This window comes from Chlamydomonas reinhardtii, chromosome 12, assembly GCF_000002595.2.
Source record: "Chlamydomonas reinhardtii strain CC-503 cw92 mt+ chromosome 12, whole genome shotgun sequence".
NCBI lineage: Eukaryota > Viridiplantae > Chlorophyta > Chlorophyceae > Chlamydomonadales > Chlamydomonadaceae > Chlamydomonas > Chlamydomonas reinhardtii.
Window position 1 is genome coordinate 3,471,733 of NC_057015.1, and position 22,222 is coordinate 3,493,954.

The 22,222-nt window shown below is 65.0% G+C and overlaps 5 protein-coding genes across 5 annotated transcripts; 4 read left to right on the forward strand and 1 right to left on the reverse strand.

The window, feature by feature from the left end:
• Positions 1-57: 57 nt before the first annotated feature.
• On the forward strand, positions 58-8,390 carry CHLRE_12g496200v5 (uncharacterized protein). Its single transcript, XM_043068008.1, has 15 exons — positions 58-285; positions 372-497; positions 610-657; positions 1,203-1,313; positions 1,585-1,721; positions 2,116-2,310; positions 2,625-2,751; positions 3,011-3,179; positions 3,499-3,740; positions 4,071-4,328; positions 4,702-4,971; positions 5,185-6,102; positions 6,489-6,678; positions 6,910-7,478; positions 7,656-8,390. The coding sequence occupies exons 1-15, from the start codon at positions 214-216 to the stop codon at positions 7,824-7,826; spliced, it is 3,603 nt and encodes a 1,200-aa protein (XP_042918357.1). The 5' UTR covers positions 58-213; the 3' UTR covers positions 7,827-8,390.
• A 107-nt stretch (positions 8,391-8,497) lies between these two features.
• On the forward strand, positions 8,498-13,438 carry CHLRE_12g496150v5 (uncharacterized protein). Its single transcript, XM_001702319.2, has 10 exons — positions 8,498-8,768; positions 8,843-8,952; positions 9,028-9,104; positions 9,315-9,377; positions 9,714-9,804; positions 9,986-10,165; positions 10,381-10,595; positions 11,030-11,266; positions 11,657-11,785; positions 12,102-13,438. Exons 1-10 carry the CDS (start codon positions 8,719-8,721, stop codon positions 12,480-12,482), a joined length of 1,533 nt encoding a protein of 510 aa, XP_001702371.2. The 5' UTR covers positions 8,498-8,718; the 3' UTR covers positions 12,483-13,438.
• Positions 13,439-16,282: 2,844 nt separating this feature from the next.
• On the reverse strand, positions 16,283-20,007 carry CHLRE_12g496100v5 (uncharacterized protein). The gene is made up of 7 exons (XM_001702349.2): positions 19,768-20,007; positions 19,623-19,676; positions 19,265-19,396; positions 18,441-18,540; positions 17,696-17,902; positions 17,410-17,568; positions 16,283-17,162 (listed from the first exon to the last, which is right to left on the reverse strand). The coding sequence occupies exons 1-7, from the start codon at positions 19,793-19,795 to the stop codon at positions 16,997-16,999; spliced, it is 846 nt and encodes a 281-aa protein (XP_001702401.1). The 5' UTR covers positions 19,796-20,007; the 3' UTR covers positions 16,283-16,996.
• Positions 20,008-20,167: 160 nt separating this feature from the next.
• CHLRE_12g501717v5 (uncharacterized protein) lies at positions 20,168-21,559 on the forward strand. The gene is made up of 2 exons (XM_043068097.1): positions 20,168-20,463; positions 21,012-21,559. Exons 1-2 carry the CDS (start codon positions 20,439-20,441, stop codon positions 21,443-21,445), a joined length of 459 nt encoding a protein of 152 aa, XP_042918358.1. The 5' UTR covers positions 20,168-20,438; the 3' UTR covers positions 21,446-21,559.
• A 78-nt stretch (positions 21,560-21,637) lies between these two features.
• CHLRE_12g507333v5 (uncharacterized protein) lies at positions 21,638-22,222 on the forward strand. Its single transcript, XM_001702321.2, has one exon. It carries the CDS (start codon positions 21,833-21,835, stop codon positions 22,172-22,174), a length of 342 nt encoding a protein of 113 aa, XP_001702373.2. The 5' UTR covers positions 21,638-21,832; the 3' UTR covers positions 22,175-22,222.

Below are 22,222 nucleotides of genomic sequence, written 5' to 3' on the forward strand. Positions count from 1 at the left end.
GTCCAGTACAAAGGAAGACTATTGATGTGCACTAATATTACCAACCATAAGGGACTAGCAGTAGCAACCATACAAAGCTGAATCGCGAAGCAAAGTTTCGAGGCCAACTTACTGACAGCTGCATTCAATGTCGTAAGAGAGTTCGATGCCACCTTAGGGTGGTGAAGATAGCATTGTAACTGTAGAGACGAAGAAGGAGTTGCTGCACGAAAGATGGCGGACGATGTGGAGAAGGCTATTTTGATCACCTTCAGGTTCGATGGATCGTATACTCCACAGCTCAAGGTGAGAACAGAAGGGATGCAAGCTGCGGGCTGGCCTGGCGGCTCGGGCTGTCTGCGGGTTCAGAGCCGGCGCTTTTGGTGCTACAGGAGCAAGCTGCGGCTTATGTGAACAATATCAAGCGGTCGCCAGAATGCTGGCAGCTGTGCCTGGAACGCTTCTCTGCGTCGGGCTACACGGAGGTCAAGTTTTGGTGCCTGCAGACTCTGCACGAGGTACGCACGGCACACACTGGCGCCCCCTTGCCCCTACTTTTAACCCTTCCCGCGGTCGTCGACCCCCGAGTCAACGCTTCTAAGCGATTGCGCCCGACTTCCGCCCGTGCAGCTCATCCGTGCCAACTTTGTTTCGCTGGGCGCGCCGGAGAAGGCGACGGTGCGTGGCGGCCTTTCCACGGGCGTTCTACATGGGGAGGGGCATGGGACGGCGGCGCAGGGGTGTCGCACACTGCACTGGCATGCTGCGGCGGTGGCTGATGGGGTGCCGGTTGTGTGGGGGCTGCACGAGGGCACCAGGTTGGCAGCACAGCCGCAGATGCCACATAGGGTCAGACAGCACGGCGACGGCGGCTGCCGGAGGCGGGGGGCCGCGCTGCCTGCGGCACCAGGGCGGCGACGGCTCTCGAACGGATGGGCGGGACAAAGGGGAGAGGCGCACGCTGAGCGAGGCAAGCATAGACGTGGGGACGGCGAGCGGCGCAATGCGCTTGCGGCTGGAGCAGCCGCTGCATCGCACCGCACCGCGCTTTCAAATGGCCGCAGTCGGCCGCACGCACTCAATGACAAGCCAGGCGCACTGCAGCGACCTGCCCCCATCCTGGGCGTGTCCCGCTGCTGCTGCTTCCGGACCGCCTGGCCTCGCGCTCACCGCCCCGCCTCGCCGCACCCGGCCGCTCCTGCGCCACTGTGTGCCGCCCGCAGATCCGCACGGCGCTACTGACGTGGGTGACGCGCGACTGCAACAATCCCGCCGCGCCGCTGCCGGCCTTCCTGCGCAATAAGGTGGCGCAGACGCTGGTGGCGGTGCTGCAGGTAAGCGTGTGTATGTGTGTATGTGTGTTTGTGCGGAGGCGGGTTGGCGGAGAGGGGCTTGCATGCCGCCTCATGTTGAGTGGCATTGGGGCACTTGGTCGACACCGGGGAGGCCCCGGGGCTATGCCACGCTCCGCCAGTCAACCTCCACTCGTGCCTGATTCCTGACCCGCCGCCCCACCTGCCGCCCAACGCCGCATCTCCCCGCACCTCGCCCCTCAACCCCTTCCCTCTCCCCTCCCCTTCCCCTGCTCCTCTCCCGCCATGCCAGTACGAGTACCCCACCAACTGGCCCAGTTTCTTCCACGACCTCATCGGCGCAATGGCGGGCGGCGAGGGGGTGGTGGACATGTTCTGCCGCATCCTGCTGTCCGTGGATGAGGACATCGTGTCGCTGGACATACCCAGGTGCGTGTGGGGGTGGGAATGTGGTGGTGGGGCGTGCGGGGGGGGGGCGGGGAGGGGGCGTGTGTGCGGGGATTGGGTGGGGGCGGGTGTGCAGGGGCGTGTGTACGAGGGCGCGTGGTGTAGAGAGGGTGGGTTGGGATGGCTGGGGTGGGGTGTGCAGAGGTGCGTTCAAGAATGTGTGGAGAGGGGTGGGTGGGTGGGGCGGGCTGGGGGGATGGTGAGGGCGGGGCCAGAGTATGCCGTGTGACACCGAAGCTGCAGGGCGGCACGTTTCACACCGCGGCCTCCGAAGCACGACAGGAGCGCCCCCGCGCCCGCACCCCACACACTTCACCCACCCTCACAGCCCACCCCCTCACCCCACCCGCTCCCTCCTGCACTCCCCAACCTGCAGGTCCCAGGACGAGAGCCGGCTGAGCATGCGCGTCAAGGACGGCATGCGCGAGCACAGCCTGCAGGAGATCGCGGCGGCCTGGTTCCGGCTGGTGGGTGGCTACCGCGACAAGGCGCCGGAGCTGGCGGGGCAGGTGCTGGCGGTCATGACGAGGTACATCCCCTGGATCGACATCGGGCTGGTGGCCAATGACAAGTGAGGCGGCGGGTTACATTCATGATTATCTCAGAAGTGAAAGCGTAGCCAGGTACAGCAGCATAGCACAGGGGAGGAGCTAGAAGGAGGAGGGGTAGGGGCTGGGAGTGGGAGTGGGCGCTGTAGGGACTTGAGGAGGAGGGTGGGGAGCGGATCAAAGGCAACCGCGGTCCACGGCCTGCTCCAATGCCATTGCCGCCCTGCCGCCGCCCGGGCGCCTCGTTGTATGTGCTGTGCCGCCCCCACTTCATGCATGCAATGTGCTCGCTCCGCTCCCCATGAACGGCTACCTCGCCTCCTTGTCACTCCACCAGGTTCCTGCCGCTGCTGCTGTCGCTGATGGACGCGCCGCACATGACGCTGCGGGGCGCGGCGGTGGACTGCGTCACCGAGGTGCTGTCCAAGCGCATGGAGGCGGTGCCCAAGCTCACACTCATACAGGTGCGGCGGGCGGCGGCGGGGAAGTGGAGTGACCAGCAAAGAGGGGCGCGGGGGGTGCGCTGCCGGTGCGGCTACAGGAACACACAGAGACGAGGGGGGGGGCGGTTGCAGTTGCGGGTTCGTGGCGGGATCCTGCCTGGGGGGGGTGGGGGGTAGAGGGACAGGAGGCACGCCGAGGCACTCCCCCACCCTCCTCCCTAGCTAGTCGTGAATGTAACCCGCCTCCTGCGCCTCCTCCCCCACGCCTCCCACCACCCAGAGCATGAAGATTGTGGGCACTGCTGCGCGCTGGTCGGGCGGCTTCCCGGTGCGGCTGCCGGGCCCGGACATGGAGGACGAGGAGGCGGCGGGCGTGGTGGTCAAGTTCGCGCGGCTGCTGGCGGTGCTGGCCACGGAGATCATGGACAGCCTCAAGCGGGTGGAGAACGGTGGGAGGGGAGGGGGGGCGTGTGAGGGGGAAGCGGGGGGGGGGGCGTGCGGTAGATGGGTGGGAGCGGGGTGGGCGGATGGGGTGTGGGGAGTGGGTGCCCGCGTCCAACGAGCAGGTCAGCGTGCCTTGCAAAGCCCGTCAAAGCCGCGGAAGGGGGCCGGCACAGTGCGTGGGTGGCGGGTGGGCGGGAGGCGTACTTGCGAAGTAGGAACTCCTGCTGCCTTTGCCATCGCTTTCAACTCCCACCCGCCCCCTTATCCAATCATGATTGTAACCCCCGCGGCCCCCTGCCCCTCCGCCCCCTGCCCCTCCCACAGGCGTGATCAGCCTGTCCGCGGTGGGCTTCGCGGTGCCGGACGAGGCGGCGGGCGAGGCCGCGCGCGCCGTGGAGGCGGCCGGCGGCATGCTGGCGGCGCTGTTCCCCGCGGTGCTGGCGGCGTTCGGCAGCGGCTGCGACGACGTGGCGCTGCCGCTGCTGCCCTTCATGAGCGCCTACGTGGCGCGGCTCAAGGGGCTGGCGCGCAGGCCGGCGGGGCTCAGCCCCGACACGCTGGGGCAGGTGGGGGTGAAGTGGGGCGAGGGCGCTGGGGAGGGGGGGGGGCAGGAGGGCGGGAGGGGGAGGCGGCGGGGTGGGGGCTGGGATTGGGCGGCTACGGGCTGGTGTTTGTGGAGGAAGGTGGTCTGGTGTGGTGGTTGCAGATGTTGGGCGGCGGCGGTCAGAGAGCATGCAACAGGTTGGGGTGGAGGACTGTAGGTGAGCTGGAGGTTCCGAGTCTCACGACACCACACACCCCTCAACACAGACAGCGCCTCTCTCACACACACGCGCACACACGCACACACACACACACACACACACACACACGCGCGCACACACACGCACACGCAGGTTCGCTCCATTCTTGAGGGCCTGGCTGTGGCGGCCAAGTACCCGCAGGGCCCCAACGCCGCGTCCTACGGCGGCCCGCCGCCCACACAGCCGGCGGCGCTGGCGGCGGCTGCGGAGGAGGCGGAGGCGGTGTCTGACAAGCGGCGGGAGCTGTTCACGCTGTTCCGCAACATTGCCAAGATCTGCTTTGGCGAGGCGCTGGGCTTTGTGGGGGCGGTGCTTGGGGCGCTGCTGCCGCGGCAGGACGTGGCGTGGCAGGTGCGGCGGGGGCCCGGGGGGCCCGGGGAGCTGGGGAGCGAAGCTACCAGGTGTGTGTGCGTGACTGTGAGTGTGTGCGTGTGAGTGTGTGTGTGCGTGTGTGTGTGTTGTGTGTGTGTGGGTGCGTGTGTGTGTGTGTGTGTGTGGGTGCGTGCGTGTGTGTGTGTGTATGTGTGTGTAAGGAAGCGGGGCCCATGTGGCGAGGGTAGGGGCGCAGGGGCAGGGCGGTGACTCCTGGCTGCCATGGTGCGGAGTCATGTGCTGTGTGCTGTGCCTGCCGTGCGGCTGCTTGTGGCTGTCCGCCCGCCGCCATCGCTGCCCACCACCAACCTCACCCCCCATGCTGCTTTGCCCCACCACGACCACCACGCAGGACGTGGAGGTGGCGGTGAGCCTGCTGTACGAGCTGGGCGAGGGGGCGCCGGAGGAGGCGCTCAAGCTGGGAGGCGGCGGCGGCGCGGCGGGGGCGGCGGCAGGCGCGGGCGGGCAGGCGGGGGCGGACGCAGCGAATGGGCCGGCGGGTGGCGGTGCTGGTGCCGGCGGCGGCGCGCAGGGTGTGGCGGCGGCTGCCGCGGCGGCGACGGGCGTGCCGGCGGGCGGCCTGGCGTCCCTCTTCCTGGTACTGGTGCAGCGGGGGCCGCAGGTGCGAGAGGGGGAGGGGGCTGGCAGCAGTGCCCTGGAACACTTACCGGAAGGTGAATCTGCCAGCGTCTTCCGTCGACTACTGGTCTACTGGTCCCAACAACACGCCAACCACCCTGCCGCCCCCTGCTCCGCCTTCCCTCCCCTTGGCTACAACTCCACTTCTTATATCATCATGCATGTCATCCCCCTCTCCTCATCCCTCGCCCCGCAGCCCGCCGCTGTGGCCCGGCACCGGCTGGTGGCTCTGGCTGTGCTGGAGTGCTGCGTGCGCTACAGCCGCGTGCTGCAGCAGGTGCCGCCCGCCATACCGCCCGCGCTGGCGGCTTTCCTGGACGGCCGCGGCATGGGGCACCCGGCGGAGGACGTGTCCACACGCGCCTGCTACCTCTTTTCCCGCCTCATCAAGGCCCTGCGGCAGAACGTGCGGCCCTACCTCTCCGACGTGCTGACCTCCCTGCAGCCGCACCTGCAGCGCGTCGCGACCACGCCGCTGGCGCCGGGGGCGTCCGCCTCCGCGGCGGCCGCCGGCGGCGGCGCGGCGGCGGCGGCGGCCGCCGCGGCCGCGGCGGCGGAGGCGGTGTCCGCCACCGGCGCGGGCAAGGCCTCGGCGCCGGCCAACGCCTGCGTGGACGACCGCCTGTACGTGTTCGACAGCGTGGGGCTGCTGCTAGGCCAGGACGAGCTGCCGCCGGAGCAGCAGCTGGCGCTCACAGGACAGCTCATGACGCCGCTCATGAGGCAGATAGAGGAGGCGCTGCCGGCGCTCCGCGCCGGCAGCGCCGCCGGCGGCTCCGCCGCCGGCGGTAGCGGCGTAGCCGCCGCCGCTGCCGCGGCCGCCGGCGGCGCGGCTGCCGCCGCGCTGGTGATGCAGGCGTTGGAGGCCATTAACCGCCTGAGCAAGGGTTTCCGGACGGATACGGTCACGCGCACGCGGCCGGCGTTGGGGACGCTGTTCGTGCGGTCGCTGGAGGTGGCGGTGGCGGCGCCGGCGGCGGCGCCCGCCAGCAAGGCGCTGCGCAGCCGCTTCATCTCCTTCCTGCACCGCATGGTGGAGGTGCTGGGCGGCGGGCTGCTGCCGTACCTGCCGCCGGCGCTGGAGGTACTGCTGTCCACGCAGTCCGACGTGCAGGTGCGGAGGGGAGTGCGCAGACTGGGTGGTGATGGTGGTGGTGGTGGGGGGGGGGGGGGGGGGGGGGGTTAAGTACCAGCCCAAGCTAAACGGGGTTGGATGGAGCGTGGGGCGTGGGGCTGGTAGGGTCGGGTTAGGGCGTGGGGCGTTGTGAACTTGTTTGACTGCGGACAAGGCCGGGGTGCTGACCTGTTAACCGCACATCCCTTCGATTGCAACAAACTCGCTCCTTCACACTCCCTGACACACACACACACACACACACACACACACACACACACACACACACACACACACACACACACACACACACACACACACACACACACACACACACACACACACACACACACGCACCCCACCACGCCTACGCGGCGGCCGCACAGGACCTGGTGGACCTGGTGGTGCTGGTGAACCAGCTGCTGGCGAGGTACCGGGACGCGCTGGCGGCGCTGCTGGCGGCGCTGCTGCCGCCGCTCATGATGCGCATACACGGGGCGCTGGGGCCCGACTGGGACTGGAGCGGCAAGACCGCCACGCCGGGCGCCATGACGGCCGCGGCGGACGGCACCTCGGGTGCGTGTGCGCATGGGTATGCGTGTGCGCCTGGGCCCCCAGGGCCCCCAGGGCCGCATGCATGTTCTTTGCACACACCTGTGCCGGACGGGTTCGAGACGTTGCCCCGATAGTACGGTATGCTCCAGGGAGCATGTGCAGTTGTTTCCTTGCGCCCTTACCTGCTGCCTCCTCTGCCCTCTCCCTGCCCTCTCCCTGCCCTCTCCCTGCCCTCTCCCTGCCCTCCCGCAGCCACGCTGGAGGAGGCTCGTGAGCGCGGCGAGCTGCAGCGCGTGTACTACCTGCTGCTGTCCGCCGTCACCACCGCCGGCATGAGCGGGGCGCTGCTCAAGGTGCCGCCGGGCGTGCTGGAGGCCGCCGTGCTGGGCCTCACGCGCGGCGCCGCCACGCACGTGGACCCCACCGTGCGCCGCACCTGCCTGCAAGTGTTCTCGCGCCTGGTCGGCGACTGGTGCGGCTCGCCGGCGGCGGGTGCGACTGCGGCGGCGGCGGCGGGCGCCGCCGGCAGCGGCGCGACCGCAGCTGCCGCAGCGGGCGCTGCCGCCGCCGCCCCTGGCGGCGAAGTGGTTCCAGGCTTCCGCCGCTATGCCATGGAGCGACTGGGCGAGGAGGCGTGCCTGTTTGGGCTGTTGAGGTCGGGCGGCGGCGCGCAGGGCGGCGGCGGCGGCGGCGCGGCGGGTGGTGGCGGCGGTGGCGGGCTGGATGTTCGCGACGCAGCGGTGCTGAACCTGCTGGGCGACGCGGCGGCGGCGCTGAAGCTCATCTACTCCAAGTGCGGCGAGGAGTTCCCGGGGCACCTGGTAAGTGGCGACTCGAGACTGGATGGGCGGATGGGATGTTGCTGGGCATGCAGGATGTGGGGACCTTCACACTACGGTAGGTGCCGCGTTTGTGATGTGCCCTGTGTGTCCCACCCGCTGCGGTTTGTCGCGTGTCTTACGGCTCATCCGCCCGCTGCCACTGCTGCCACTGCGCAGGTGGGCACGGTGTTCCCGGCCCTGGGCCTGGCGGGCCACGCGCAGCAGCAGCTGGTGTTCCTGATCCGCGAGGGCGAGGCCAAGGCGCTGCGGGACTACCTGCGGGAGCTCATGACGCAGGCACAACAGCAGCAACAGCAACAACAGCAGCAGCAGGGGGCGGCGCGGTAACAGTGGTGGGCCGGCGGCGCGGCGGCGGATTGGCGGGGGAGCCGCCGTGGCTGCCGGCGGGCTGAACGGGCTTGCAGCAGGGGCGGGTAGGTGCGAATGGGGGGGTGGGTGGGGAGGGGGGGGATGAGTGCGGGGGATTGCCGTACGTGTGGATGGTTTGGAACGGTGTGTCGGGCGCGGTAAAATGACTGAAGGCGCAGCATGACTGTGGCGACTGTGGTGAAATTTGGACAGGTGGCGCCGCTTGTGCATGTGCGTGTGGGAATGTGCGTTAGGGAAACAGACCCCAGAGCTCGCCGCTATGGAGGGTTATTAGACAGGCCGCACTTTCTCTCGGACGCAGCTGCAAGCACAATTATATTCCTGGCAATTGCACCTATAATGCTCTTGTGTTGCTTTCCGTTTGTGTATGCCTGTTCGTGCACCGGGAGGAGCGCTAGGAGGGCGACATGCAGGGCGTCAGGGCCATGTCGTTGGGGTCGTTGCGGTCAAAATGTCCGCCTGACCACTGAAGCCAAGACCCTGTATGACTTTGTTATGCAGAGTCTGTAAGAGCTTAAAGCTGACAGATGAGCTGTGCGGGTGCGGAGTAAGTTCGCGCGGGAATCAGCGGGATCAGCGGGATCCCCGAATTATTTCTGGCGGAAGCTTCAAATAGGCACCGACGACCTCTTAAGCAATAAACAGTAGTCCTTATGCTATTGTAGACACACTCTGTTGTCCAGTCCTGTGCACAAGCAACGCGGCACAAGCTTAGTTTAAGCTCTTCGTCGTCAGCAGCTGACACGACCGCGTCACGCCTCCCTGGCTAGCTCTACCAGCGTGCAGGGGACTTGATATCGTCACTCACCTACGTGCTCCGGCCCTCTGTGCGAAACCCTTGTTCGCGGAGATGTTGCTCTCCGGTCGCTTCGCCACTCGGTGTCCCTGTCGCCGGACTAGGTGATATATATGCAGTGACTTGGTCTCACTCAAGAGCCCCGGCTGACATACGCGTCTGGTCGTCTCCGCAGCAGGTCATCATGGTCAGTGCGTCCCGCTGCGGCACCTGCAAGGCGTGTGACGCGGTGTCAGTATCAGGTGGAGCGTGCTCAGCACGTTGAGCTTGGCGAGCCAGAGTATGCGGGTAAGGGCGGGACTTCGGTCGGCTCCTCGACTTTCCTTCGCCCGCGTCGTGTGACGTCGTCTCTCTGACGCGCAGAGGCGCTGGCACCCGATGTTGCCGATCCTGAAGATGGTACTGTCGTTGTTCAAGACGACCTCGACCAGCTTCTAACGGTGCGTTCGCTGCCAGGTTCGCTACGGGGCCCGCGCTCAGGTCTCGGAAAGGCCATCACACCCGTGTTCGTTGCGCTGCTGCCGCGACCTGTCGCATTGGAATACATATAGATATGGGACTTAGTCTCAAGCAGCGGGAAGGCTTTTGACTGTTGACTGGGAGTCAGCGGTCAGTGCTGATCGACTCGGTTGCCTTCTCTCCCCGCGCAGTTGCTGCCCGAGGACATTCGCGAGCCGCTCGTCAACCATCCGCAGCGTGCAAGTCTCGTGGAGGTGAGCGCGACCAGCTTCCTGCACGTGCGTCGGCGGCAGTTAGGGTTGTTTGAAGTTAGTACGCGAGCCGGCACGGGGTGCCCTGCACAGGGATTCCCGCTGCAGCGCCTTCCCCACTTTTCCCCACAGCTACTGTACCTGTGAGCCTGCTCTTGACTCCAGCGCCCTGTCATCCAGCGCCCTGTCAGCCGAGTGCACTTGATCTCTCCGCCACCTACGACGCGGCCACGTCATCGACCAACCCGTCCGCTGCGCCTCTGCCTGTGTGCCTCTCCTCCCCCCTCACCACCCCCACCCATCACCACCCCCACCCCACCACTACACACACGCCACCAGGTGGTTCTGGACCTGGGCCGCCAGCCCGAGGCGCGCTTCCAGGGCATACCCGCCGGCGAGTACCTGCGCAAGCAGGAGGTCACACCAGCGGGTAAGTGGCTCCAAGAGCTGCTGCAGGCACCCGCACAGCCCGAAAGGCGCGCAGCACTGCGAGGTACCCCAGCATCAACTTGCGATGCGGCCATTGCTGCACCGCCGGCCACTCGGCTCAGCCTGTCTGCTGACCGCCGCGCGTACCGTGTCTCGCCCGGCCACGTGTCGCTGCACCACAGACCTGGAGGCGGCAGTTGCGGCCGTGGGCGACTTCGGCGCCGACAACCGCGCGGGTGTGCCGGGCACGCTCCACCGCATCAGCGCCATCCGCAACCGCCGCGGCGCCATCATCGGCCTCACCTGCCGCGTGGGCCGCGCCGTGAGCGGCCACATCGCCATGCTCAAGGACCTCGTGGAGAGTGAGTGCAGTGCGGCTGGGTGCGGTGGTGACTCCCCGCGGCTGCTTGTGACTGTGGTGTCGACAGCCCAGAATTCACCGGGGAATGCGGCCTGTGAGAGGCCCGGGAGCGCCTTTCGCGGTGGCCGCTCGTTTTCCATTTATCGCGTTGCGTAACCTATGTTGTATCCGCACCCGTCCTCCGCCGCCGCCCCCGCCATCGCACCCCTTCCGCAGGCGGCCACTCTGTGCTGCTGCTGGGGCGGCCAGGTGTGGGCAAGACCACCGTCATCCGCGAGATGTGCGCCACGCTGGCTGACGAGTACCGCAAGCGTGTGGTGATTGTGGACACCAGCAACGAGATCGGCGGCGACGGCGACGTGCCGCACCCAGCCATTGGCGGCGCTCGCCGCATGCAAGTGGCGGACGCGCTGCAGCAGCACGCCGTCATGGTGGGTGGCCTCCCTTCCTCTGCCCTCTGTGCCTCGCCGTGCCTGTCTGGTTTCTCTGCCCACTCTTGCCTGCCCTCTGTGCCCCGCCCTGCCTGTCTGGTTTCTCTGCCCACTCTTGCCGGCCCTCTGTGCCCCGCCCTGCCTGTCTGGTTTCTCTGCCCACTCTTGCCTGCCCTCTGTGCCTCGCCCTGCCTGTCTGGTTTCTCTGCCCACTCTTGCCTGCCCTCTGTGCCCCGCCCTGCCTGTCTGGTTTCTCTGCCCACTCTTGCCGGCCCTCTGTGCCCCGCCCTGCCTGTCTGGTTTCTCTGCCCACTCTTGCCGGCCCTCTGTGCCCCGCCCCGCCCTGCCTGTCTGGTCTCTCTGCCCACTCTTGCCCACGTCCCCGTGACCTGATTTATGCCCACTGCCCTGCATCCTCCCCTTCCCCTACACAGATCGAGGCTGTGGAGAACCACATGCCGCAGGTGGTGGTGGTGGACGAGATCGGCACGGAGGCGGAGGCGCTGGCGTGCCGCACCATTGCGGAGCGCGGCGTGCAGCTCATCGGCACGGCGCACGGCTGCCTGCTGGAGAACCTGATCAAGAACCCCACGCTGTCGGATCTGGTGGGCGGCGTGGCGCCGGTGACGCTGGGAGACGAGGAGGCGCGGCTGCGGGGCACCCAGAAGACGGTGAGCCTGGGCGGGGCTGGGGGGCGGGGCGGAACCCCGTTTCGGAACCCAAGAAAAATATTCAGAAGCGCGGGGGCCAGGGGACTTGGCAGGGGTGACGGGGGCTTGCGACGCTACGAGGGGGAGGCAATAGAAAGGTGCAAGCAGGCGGGCGCACGGCGTCTCCACGTAAACATGCCGTATACATGCACAGCGAGGGTGTGCGGTGTAATGTGACAGTGCGCTTGCCCGGCCTTGTTTCGTTCCCTTCCCCTCGTGAGTCCCCAGCCCCCGAAGCCCCCTGCATTCCAGCCCCAGCCGCAAACAAGTATGCGCACATAACGCGAATGTCGGCTGAGCAACATCTCCTCTTCCGGCTGCTCTCCCTCCTTTCTTCCCTTTGTGTGCCAGATTCTTGAGCGCAAGGCGCCGCCCACGTTCCCCATTGTGGTGGAGATCCGCGCCCGCAACTTCTACGTGGCCCACTGGGTGGAGGACAGTGTGGACCAGCTGCTGCTGGGGCGCATGCCCGTGGTGCAGGTGCGCGGCTGGGGCCGGTGGGCGGCGGGCGGCGCGGGGTGGGGAAGCAGCAGGGAGAGAGGAGATGGACACCGTGCGTGCAGAATGCGGCAGCACGCATTGCGGTGTGTATGTTGTGGGGGTGGGGGTGGGCCGGGAGCGCGTCCGTGGAGGTAGGTCAGTGGGTGGCGTTGGCCAGGCGGTGGAGGGCTTGACGCTCATGCGCACAGTGCTTCCGGCTATGCGCGAGAACTCCTTCCACATGCCTAATACTCCGATGCCTGCTTGTCACCGCCCCACCTTGCCCGTGTGCTTCCCCCCCTTTGATAACGCCCAGGTTCGCGAGCGCGACGCCACCCAGGCGCACGGCCTGCGTGTGTCTGAGCTGTCGTACGACCATGTGCCCGACCCCGAGCGCACCGCCGACCCCTCCCGCAACTCCTGGGATGAGGACTACGAGGCGGCTCTGCGGGACATGCACGGCAGCGGCGGCGGCCCCTCGGCAGGCAACTGGGCATGGGCCGAGAAGATCCGCGCGCGCAGCAAGGAAGCGGGCGGGCCGGGCCAGGGCGCCGCTGGTGCGGGTCTGCCTGGGAGCGGCGGCATGGCGGGACCCGGCACGCGGTCGTTTGCGATCGCGGGACGCAGCGCGGGTCCCAATGTGCCGCCTCCGCCGGCCGTGGGCGCGAAGAAGGCTCCCAAGAAGGGCAAGAAGTAAAAGCATGGGCCTTGGCATAGGCTGCTGAGTTGGAGCTGCTGAGTGAGGGGTGCGTGGAGCGATTGATGATAATGGTGATGGCGAGCGTCGGACCTGTAGATATGAGGGGCGGGCAGTGAGGGGATGCGGTACTGCCTGGCCACGCCCGATGAAGGCGACCCGCCTTAAGGTGCGGGGCGTGTAATTGTATGGTTGGTGCCGGTGCGGTGCGTAGCTGGCACCCGTGGTGTTGTTGAGTATGTGCTGGTGCCCAGAATGTTTGCTTTGAGAAGACCCAACCAATGTGTATTGTATTCTTGTTTTGTCGCTTGTTTGTTTTCAAGCCGTTGTACAAAATTGTCGTGGCCAATGTGATGTGTACGGTATGCAGCTGTGCGTCGGATGTGTGGGGTGTCAGCATTTGGCGAAGTGGACGTGCACAGGCCATGGCAGCGCAACGCACTCGGCCGAATGTGCTTGCTGTGAGTGTGTATGTGTGTATGTGTGAATTGCGCTCAGCTATACATATTTATGTGACACGATGAAGGGCCTGTCCGCGGCCCAGGAGCAGGGACAGCATGATTGCATATGTGCCCCTGCCAGAAGCAGTTGTGTTCGCGTGTGTAGCGTCAGGACTGGTTGCAGATCCTGCGCGACTGGGCCCTTGGCCTCTTGCGCTATGGACGCGCGGGCCCGGGTGTGGGCCAGGGTCTCCTGCTGCATGGAGGCGTTCATAGGGCTGCGGACCCGCTACGGCCACCATGCAACAGTGGGAGGCGCGTGGGTGTCTGTGGACGGACGGAGGCCATGACAGCACCAATGGGGCGTGCACGGTGTATGTGTGGTTTGCCATGCCTGTGTCGTCATGAAGTGGGTGTGCCGTGTCTCGTGTGGATGTAGCCGCAGACGCGCGCACAAGTCAGACGGGAACAGGGTGGTGGAAGTTGATCGGGCCACCCGTGTAAGCTTGCACGGAATGCCGGTACGCCGCAGCCCTGATCACATTCCATCAGTACCCACAGCACACGCAAGCAATACAGGCAGGCAGCGGGTGTTGCGTTGGCCAGCCAATCTCACAGTGGCAGGACACGCACCCCTCTGCTTGACCAGTCACGACACAGCAGGAGTGAGAGGTATGTGAAGGTGGCTAGGCGGCAGCGGCAGTGCCCGCATGGGTACTCGCCCCCCTCGCTATGCCTCACCTTGCGCCCAACGGCCAGAACTACATGAGAGCGTTTAGCTCCCTGCCCTGCCCTCCAGGCCCGCCTCTACGCTGGCTGGCATGGGCCGGAGCGCACCTCAGCCTCGGACACCTCCATGCCCCTCCCACCCCACCCCCCAATGAGTGGGGGGCAGGTTGGGGCATGCGTAGGCCTTCCTTGCCCAGTCCACACTAACCTGCCCATTAGGGCGCAGCGGGCAGTGGCTAACTTAGCCGACTTAGCCAAACTGAGCCAAACTTGAAACTACTCTACCGCAGTACAATGATTAGCCGCTTACACTCCCCCCTCTGAAGCGAGCCGTCCTCGGGAGCCGTCCTCGGGAGCCGTCCTCGTCCACCGTGTCCATCAGTGAATGGTGTTGAGAAACACCAAAGGTTGGGGTCAGGGGCAGAGCAGGCTGGGGCCCAGGCAGGTTGAGGCGGGTTGGGGCAGGGGCAGGGGGGGCAGGGGGGGGGGCAGGGGTAGCTTGCTTGGGGGCAAGGGCAGGTGCAGGATGGGGCCCAAGCAGGTCGGGGCAGGGGCAGGGAGGTATGGGGTAGGTTTGGAGCAGGAACATCTCCAACTCCTCCGCCCCACCCTTGTGCTGAGGCCGTGTGATACACACACGCACGCGCCCCCCCTCGCTCTATTGCATTGGGTTCGGTTTAGTTTGGGCTGGTACCTAGTATCTAACCCCCCCCCCCCTCGCAGCCCTAGCCCCTCTATGCCCCTTCCAGCCCGCACACGCAGGCACGGTGCCCCAACCCGGCCGCCACCGCAAAGTGTGCCGCATGCTCGTTTCAGCATTCACGCATTCGCAGGCTCAGTGCAGCATTGCCCCCCCCTGTTCTCAAGCAGATTGCGACACCAACGCCGCAGCCTAGTCGCCAACCTCCGCCTCAGCACCTACCGCCTGGTGGGAGGAGGGACTGCCGCGGCCGGCGGCGCGCCGGCGCCCACGCGCCCCAACCCTAGCGGTGGACGAGGATGAGGCGCACGGCAGGGCGGTGGTGGTGACGGCGGTGACACTGCTGGTGATGCGGGCAGCGGGGGAGGTGGACGAGGACACAGGCACGCGCCCGGCACAGTGCTGCGAGCGGCGGCAGCAGAGGCGGCGGCAGGTGCTGCCGCTGCCGCTGCCGCTGCCGCTGCCGCTGCCGCTGCCGCTGCAGCAGCGGTACAGCAGGTGAGCAGGGCGGCGGTGGCAGGCGGTGGGGATGGAGGAAGCGCATTGCATTTTTGTTGTGCGTGCAGACCACATGCCGTCCGGCTGGAGTCCGTCGACGAGGGGAGGCCGCTTTGGCGGCCAATAGCCCCCATACACCTTGCTAAAAGATCCCAAGTTGTCACAAACGCATAGGGCGAAGGCGGTCCCGTCACTGGATGGTTGCCGCCCCGTGCGGGTGCGGCTCCGCAGGCTGCCAGGTCAAGGACTCCGCATGGGGCGCGCTGCATGGGCAGTCCGTACGATGGCGCCGTGGCCTATAAAGAGCTGCCGGGGCACAGAGCAGTTTTATCCTTCCACCGCACTGGCGAAAGTCAGTGCAGGTTTTAGATCATGATGAGTAGTGGACCCACCGTTCAATCGGTGAATGGGGCGCTGCTCCTTCCTTGTTACGCGTCCTTGAGGCCCCTATCCCAACTCTGACTCTAAAATAATGGAAGGATCACTATGGCCTCTTTGTGAGAGCCCGACGAGCATGCTCGTTTGCATCTTTGCATGGCGGCGGCGCGCGGGCGGCTCGGCGAGCGGCTGCGGAACTGCGCGTTGCCTCGCATGAGCATGGATATGCATAATGCCGAGCACTACCACACACCCTGCAGTCGCGTCTGGTCCAGGGGGCTTTGGGGCTCTGTGATTCGGCATGTCCGGCGACTTCGGTGGTTTGTGAAGAGTTTAGCACCATTGCGGGGCAACGGTCGTGTGAATACATACGCAAGCTGTGCAGGGAAGCGAGAGAAGGGGACAGCGGGCATTCCTTGGGGCAGTTTTTTGCTGCGGCCTTTCCATCACGGCCTGTCACACTCCCCTCCGTTGCACGTCGTGCCCCTACCACACACGCACCCGTCACTCAGTGCTGCGTTTTATGCTTAGTCGCAGTGACAGCACGCCCGTCACCTCTGCGCACATGCACACCGCACCTTCCCACCACGACCTGTCACACTCCCACGGTTGGCTCTGCTGTGGCATCGCGATTGCTAGGCACCTGGTTTGGCTATGTGCCTGTTGAAACCGACCCCGGCTATGTCCGGGCGATGAGGTTGTTCGGCCTCAGACTGTGGAGGGGCTAAGCCCCTTTTCCCGTGACCGGGGAACACTTGTTGCTGCGGTGAGAGGGGGAGTGTGCACCTGGATGCCGTCTGCCGCTGCTGGGCGCCGTGCGCGGCTGAGGCGGCCAAGCTGCAGGAGGAGGTGGCCGGCCTGCATGACCCGCAGATCAAGCGCCTGACGATCATCTACGGCACAGGCGTTCTTCCAGCCTTCCAGGATCCTAGCTTGGCGGGACCCAGCAACACGCTCAGCCGCTCAGCCTACCCTAGCGATGGTTTGTGTGCCAGCGTGGCTACAGGTTTGCATGTCAGAGCTGGACAGCTGGTCCAAAAGGCGTCTCAAAATGTCATCTAAGGTCCTTACAATCAGGGGTGCTTAAAAGCAAATCTTATGGGTTCCATGCATTCGGGCAGTGAAGCCTGTTTGTGGCTGCGGGCCTGCCGTCGACCCGCATACCTACTCCCTAGGCAGCTCACAAACACAGGCAGAAGCACATCCAAACCCAAACCTTGCCTGCCTGCTCAAACACCTCAGACCCCAGGAGACTCGGCGCTGCCCTCTCTGGCCCTCTGCCCGCACACAGACACAGTATGATACACTGATACCGCACTGCAATGGGTAAGCTTCCCGCCAGCCTGCGCACGGGCTCACCCAGGCAGGGACGCCGGTACGCTGATTAGGTCACAGAACGTCATCACATTGTCTTAGTATGTCAATCTATAAGTCAGAAAGCATCTGCCATCTACCTCCAGTCCTGCCGCACACCTGCAACATCATCCAGTGCTTGAGGCTTTGGGGCAGCCTGACCCCGATGCCTCCCGATGCCATCACGTCTGTACTAGCTTCTACCCATCTCCCTTCATTGTCGCTCTTGGTGCAGTCATCGTACCGAGGCTACCGTAAATCTACAGTCCTGCTCTGACCTCCTGCCGGTGTATCACAGTATAGCCATCACCACACGTCAACTGCGCAACCACATCAATGCTTCTTGACACCCACCCTCCCATAACCGCTCCTGGCCTCCCCCCCACGTCACACTGTCCTCCTCGCCTCTGCAGGCGCTAGTGCCGCCGGCGGTCGGGTGACGTCTCGTAAGCTCGTGGCAGGTACTGCGGCCGTAGGTAGTCTGTCTTTGTGATGGTCGTGCCTCGCTGCCAGTTCTTGTTGGCGCGGTCCGGCCCCCACGACTGCCCGATCATGCGGTGCGCCTCGCCCGGCCGCCCGAACCTGCAGCGTCACCAAGAGCGGCGTGCGGGTGTCGGTATGTGCGCTAGTGCCGCGGCCCTCTCCCAGCTCATGTTGGGGCCAGAGTTGCCGCCTCCCCAGCCTCCAGCCCCAACCCATCAAGCGCAGCAACATGCCCTCCCCATTCCGTCCCTCCTCACAGCCCTTGGCCCATACCAAACCCACCCCCTGCTCCACCCCCTGCTCCGTCCTCCAGCCCTGCCGCCGCCCCACCCAGGCCGCCGCCCACCTGCGCACGCTGCTGGCCATGGAGCTGAGCGGCCGCGACTCCAGCGCCGGCGACACGGACACGCTGCGGGCGTCCTTGTAGTCGTAGGAGCCCGGACCCAGGTGCGACTTGTAGACGTCCTGCCGCGCATGATAGTGGCTCGCACCCGCGCCCATGTTCCTGTCGGCGTGTCGAAGGCCAAGGCAGCACGCCGAGTCAGGAGCAGCGCCCGTCGTCCCGTTCTTCACTTGGACACGGAAAACACCCACCTGACCTCTCCCCCTCCACCGCCCCAACCCGCCCCCACCTGTAGGACACGGGCGACTTGACGACCGCGGTGTACAGCGAGGCCTTGTTCTTGGCCAGCGCGCAGTCCACGTCGTACACCACGTCGGGGCCGTCGTTCATGAGCGGCTTGTCGGGGAAGCGCTTGTAGCGGGAGCGGTGGATGGCGTAGTTGATGGGCGTGGTCTGCAGCGCTTTGGCGATGTCCACAGGCGCGTGATCCTTCAGCCTGCAGTGGGGAGGGGGCAAGGGCAGCGAGGGCAGATTATGTCCGTGTCCATGGTTGAGGCGTGGGTGTGGGAAAGGTCCCGGGTTGGGGGGGAGGCGTTCACAGGAAGCTTGTGCGGTTGCGTAGTGGCTAGGGCGTAATGGCATACTGGCGTGGGCCGCCGCCGCCGTCGCATCCCACCATCATGCCAACCACCTCCCGCACTGCAAGACTAAGGCAGCGGACTGTGGCCTGCGCTAGAGCCGGCCGGCGCCTCCACCTCCACCGGTTGGCGATCATGCCTGGCGCCATGCCCAGCCCCGCGGCGGCTTGCTCGGCTCCACCCCGAGCCCAACCGATGCCCTCTTGCCAAGGCGCTAGGCCCCAGCGGCGCCAAGCCCAACGCGCAGGCGTGTCAAAGATGCAGCCCCATTGCCACCGCGCAAGCGCACTGCGCTGCTGCGCGCTTCTGCCGTCACCCAACGGACTGCCACCTCTTGCCTTTGGAATGGCCCATAACAACTCGCCCGCACACACTGTCACGGCCATGCAAACGCACCGTTCCGGGTCATAAAAGGCGTCTGTCACCGGTGAGCTCCAGGGCCGCTGGAACCGAGATACCTGGGAGTCAAATACCGACGAATAGAATCTCCGTGTGTCTGCAGGAAGCATGTGAGGTGGTGGGCGGGTTACGCTACACCGGGGCTACACCGGGGCTACACCGGGGCTACGGTTACGCTACACCGGGGCGGGTCACGTAGCCAACAAGTGGTTCCCGGGCTAGGCGCACTGACGAGGCATTGGCGTGTATCGCACAGCACGGCACAACAATATCTGTCTACGTAAGGACATGAGCTGGCGGCTGCCAGCATATCAGCATTGTAGGGTGAAGCTAAACCTCTGACGGCACGCACACACGAGCACTGGATCTTCCGCCACCGAGCCGTGCTAGAGCTGTGGAGCTGGCTCGAAAGAGGCTGACATTGACATGGTCACGGACCCGGGCTGCGCATGCAGAGCCCCCAGCGCCGTTCCACACAAAGCTACACCACGGGGTGGCCCACGGTACCTGGCATGTGTCATACTGCGGCCGAGGTGTGCTAAACAGCACGTTGAAGCTCTCAGAGACACCTCTGTAACCGGTTCGTTGCAGTCGTTTGCCGCCAGCTAGACAGCTCTGCGACTCGACTGACTGGGTTTGCGCTCCGCGCAGCGCACTTTTGGCACTCAGCACACGTCTGGGTTTGCTGCTGGACCGAGCAGCTGTTTGCTGGCTGAGCAGGCACCCGTGTGCATACGGCAAAGGCAACAGCAGGTGCTGCCTCAAGCTGCCACCCATTCCCTACCCCGGTCTACCCCACAACGTGCAGCGTGCTACCGCACCTCGTGACGTGGACTCCAGGCCCTTTTTTTGTGCCCGGTCGATGTCATAAGCGCCGAAGGGCGTGCTCTCCCGCGGCGCCTCAGCTAAGCGTGGTGCAGTTGACCGCATTATAGAATAACGGTGAGGTGATACTGCGAGACAGATAAGCGCAGCAGCGGGTAGTAGTCGGGTTAAGCCTACGGGGTGAGCCCCACCGGGTTGGCCCCCAAGAGGCTGGAGCACCCAGGCGCCCCAACCCCGTGCCAAACCCCACCCCAGACACTACGCACTGCGCAGGTGGGCTTCGAATGCCATCTCATGAGCTGAGACCCTCGAAGGCCCCGTCCATGCAGGATGGCATGACGAGCTCAGCCCCACCTGTAACTGAAGTCGCCAGTGACATTTTGCGTCCAGCATCTGTGTCATAGAATGCTGCGATGCGCACATCGGAGCAAAAGGAGTTATGAGCATTGCCGCGGCGGTTTTGGGCAAGCGGTGTTAGCTTGCAGCATTTCCTACACACCTGGGGGTGCGGAATCCTCCCAATTCATGTTGAGCTGTGCGATGTCCGCAAAGAGGCTTTTGGGTACAAAGTTGGTAAGGAGAGAGTTATAGCGATAGTTAGCTGCTGGTAATCTGTTAAAAGGTTACAATATGGATAATATCAACATCAATCAACAGGAAGGAAGACTTTCGCTCAACGGAGTTCGGTCCTTAGATTAGATGCGTGCCTCCCCTCGCGCCAGGGCGCCTTGGTCTAGTCAAGTAAACCCATAGCAATCCAAAGCATATAATAGCTCTTTATACTCCAGCCTCCCTCGCTGCTCCCCCCCGCGCTGCTCCCCCCCCCCCCCCCCAGCCTGAACCCTAGCGCGGCCGTCACCCGTTGTCACCGTTGTCACCCGGGCCCCGCCCTTCTACCACTTAATGCTCCTAAAAGCGACGCATTGCCGGTCCAGATCAGACATGGGCCTTCGGGCCAAGACATTGCGCGTCTCTGACGCCAGACATCGTCTTCGGACGTGATATTTGTGTGGTGCTTGCGTTTGATGGGGCTGTCGGCAGACCACTGGCCTGTCGTGCCTTGTTTTGCGTTGGTGCTGCCGCCAAAAGACCTAAACGAGATGAGGGGTGTTACGTGGCGGTGGGGCTTTGGCGGGCTTCGGCTTGGCTTCGACTCATGCGCGTAACGCTATGAAGGTCGGCAGTCCACCAGGGGGTGGGTGTTTCTCTCTGGGCCGGAGACGGTCCCTCGCGGCGTGGGTACGGTGTGCCCCCGCTTGTCGGACTGTCCCTTCAATTGTAATTCGCATCCATTGCCGGTGCGGCCGCTGACCCCTGCTGACCCTCTGCGGTGAACCAGCCGAGTTAAAAGTACTGCCTGGTACTGCCCGCACCGACTGTACTGACCCCTACTGACCTGAATGTGTCGTGTATCTCGACTCGATCGGAACAATGAGATTCGTCATTCAGGTAGGGCGGGCTGCAATACCGGCACCCCGGCTGCCTGCTTCTGCTCCCCGGCCTACATCACCGTTGACAGCCCAGCCCTGCCCTGCCTGGCCTCAAGCATGCGAGAGGCCACAACGGCTGCAACGGCGTCGCTCCAACTTCTGAGCGGCGACTTCCGTAATTTTGCACTCAAGGCCTGGGTGTGGGGGGCGCGGAGGCGGGCATGCAGCAGCCTGCAATTGCAATTTTTGTTCAGGGCGTAGGTGCGTGCCAGGCGTGACTTTGTTGCCCATGTGGCCCAATGTGGCCCAGCAGGGAAGGCAGTGCTGAACAGCGAGTGGATCGGTCAGGTCCATAGGCTCATCAGCAGCGGCGGTCCCACGTGGGAGGAATGGAGGAAGGAGACCATGGAGGGGACAGTGCAGTGCGTCAGGCTCAGCGGCCCCGGCTGGCTTAGGTATTGGGCAGTGGAGCTGGAGGCATGGCTGCAGCAGCAGTTGGCAGCGGAGAAGGATAGCACCGTCCGCCGCCAGCTGTGGCAGCGGCCTGGGAATGGCAAGAAGAGGGACCAGACGACCTGGCGTGCACTGGAACCAGCGGCCACGGGCTTGCTGGTGCTGACGCCAGAGTTCTTCAAGCGCTACCCTGATGTCGAGTTCTGCTTCCGCGAGAGGGGCAACACCAACACCGGCTACTACAGGGCGACAGCGGATGGGCGCTCGCTGTACAAGGTCCGGGATCTGGAATAGGTGAGCGTGGGGCGTGGGGGTGGGGGGGGGCCGGCGACGGTTCCGGTTGGAATTCCGTACGCGTTAGGATTTTCGTAGAAGATGCCTGCGCACACACCGAATAATGGAATCCATGGCCACCACCACCACGGCGCGCGCAGAGCGCTGAAGTGTTTAGCAACAGACTTTCCACACTCCAATAGAGCGCCAGGCCCCGAGGCCCAGACGGACAGGTTTTTTGTGTTGGGGGTTCTACGTCGCGCTCGTTCTGGGCACACAGTACAGCAGTCAGGTCGCTAAGGCATTGAGGACGCATAAGTAACCTGGAAAGCTCACTTAGATTAGCAAATTCCACTGCCGCCCGCGTGCGGCGAGTGAATGTCTTCTTTTCGTGGCCGTATCGCACCGATGGCGAGTCCAGGCCCGATTGGAGAGTCTGAAGAGCAAAATCTAAAGGTGCTGGACCAGAACGGCCAGCCGTTGAAGGCAGCGACTGGCAACAATGGAGCGCATGCGGACGTTCTGCCGGGCGCTGTAGCAGTGAAAGGCGATGTTGAGATGGCGCAACGTGAGCCATCACTTCCGCCCCCGGGCACGCCGGTAGCGCCGGAGCCGCCTGCGGCACCGGGTGCGCCCGAATCGGACGCGGGTGAGACCTACATCTCGGTCACCTACTTTGACATCCTCAAGCACTTCAGCCTCATGGGCTACATCGGCTTCGGAGGTCCCGCTGCCCACATTGGTAGGTAACAAGTGGGGCCGTGACGGAGGAAGGACGGGCAGGCGAACGCGGGACCT

Excerpts from the sequence above, each read along its gene's own strand:
- CHLRE_12g496100v5 (XM_001702349.2), bottom strand. The coding sequence starts at position 19,795 with ATGAATTGGGAGGATTCCGCACCCCCAG. Across the intron at positions 19,397-19,622 it reads ACTGGCGACTTCAGTTACAG|TATCACCTCACCGTTATTCT; the intron begins GTGGGGCTGAGC and ends TCTGTCTCGCAG. Across the intron at positions 17,569-17,695 it reads AAGTCGCCCGTGTCCTACAG|GAACATGGGCGCGGGTGCGA; the intron begins GTGGGGGCGGGT and ends ACACGCCGACAG.
- CHLRE_12g496150v5 (XM_001702319.2), top strand. The coding sequence starts at position 8,719 with ATGTTGCTCTCCGGTCGCTTCGCCACTCGGTGTCCCTGTCGCCGGACT. Across the intron at positions 8,769-8,842 it reads TGTCCCTGTCGCCGGACTAG|GTCATCATGGTCAGTGCGTC; the intron begins GTGATATATATG and ends TCTCCGCAGCAG. Across the intron at positions 10,596-11,029 it reads TGCAGCAGCACGCCGTCATG|ATCGAGGCTGTGGAGAACCA; the intron begins GTGGGTGGCCTC and ends TCCCCTACACAG.
- CHLRE_12g496200v5 (XM_043068008.1), top strand. The coding sequence starts at position 214 with ATGGCGGACGATGTGGAGAAGGCTATTTTGATCACCTTCAGGTTCGAT. Across the intron at positions 2,752-3,010 it reads CCAAGCTCACACTCATACAG|AGCATGAAGATTGTGGGCAC; the intron begins GTGCGGCGGGCG and ends CCCACCACCCAG. Across the intron at positions 4,329-4,701 it reads GGCAGGACGTGGCGTGGCAG|GACGTGGAGGTGGCGGTGAG; the intron begins GTGCGGCGGGGG and ends ACCACCACGCAG.
- CHLRE_12g501717v5 (XM_043068097.1), top strand. The coding sequence starts at position 20,439 with ATGAAGGTCGGCAGTCCACCAGGGG. Across the intron at positions 20,464-21,011 it reads GGTCGGCAGTCCACCAGGGG|GGAAGGCAGTGCTGAACAGC; the intron begins GTGGGTGTTTCT and ends GTGGCCCAGCAG.
- CHLRE_12g507333v5 (XM_001702321.2), top strand. The coding sequence starts at position 21,833 with ATGGCGAGTCCAGGCCCGATTGGAGAGTCTGAAGAGCAAAATCTAAAG.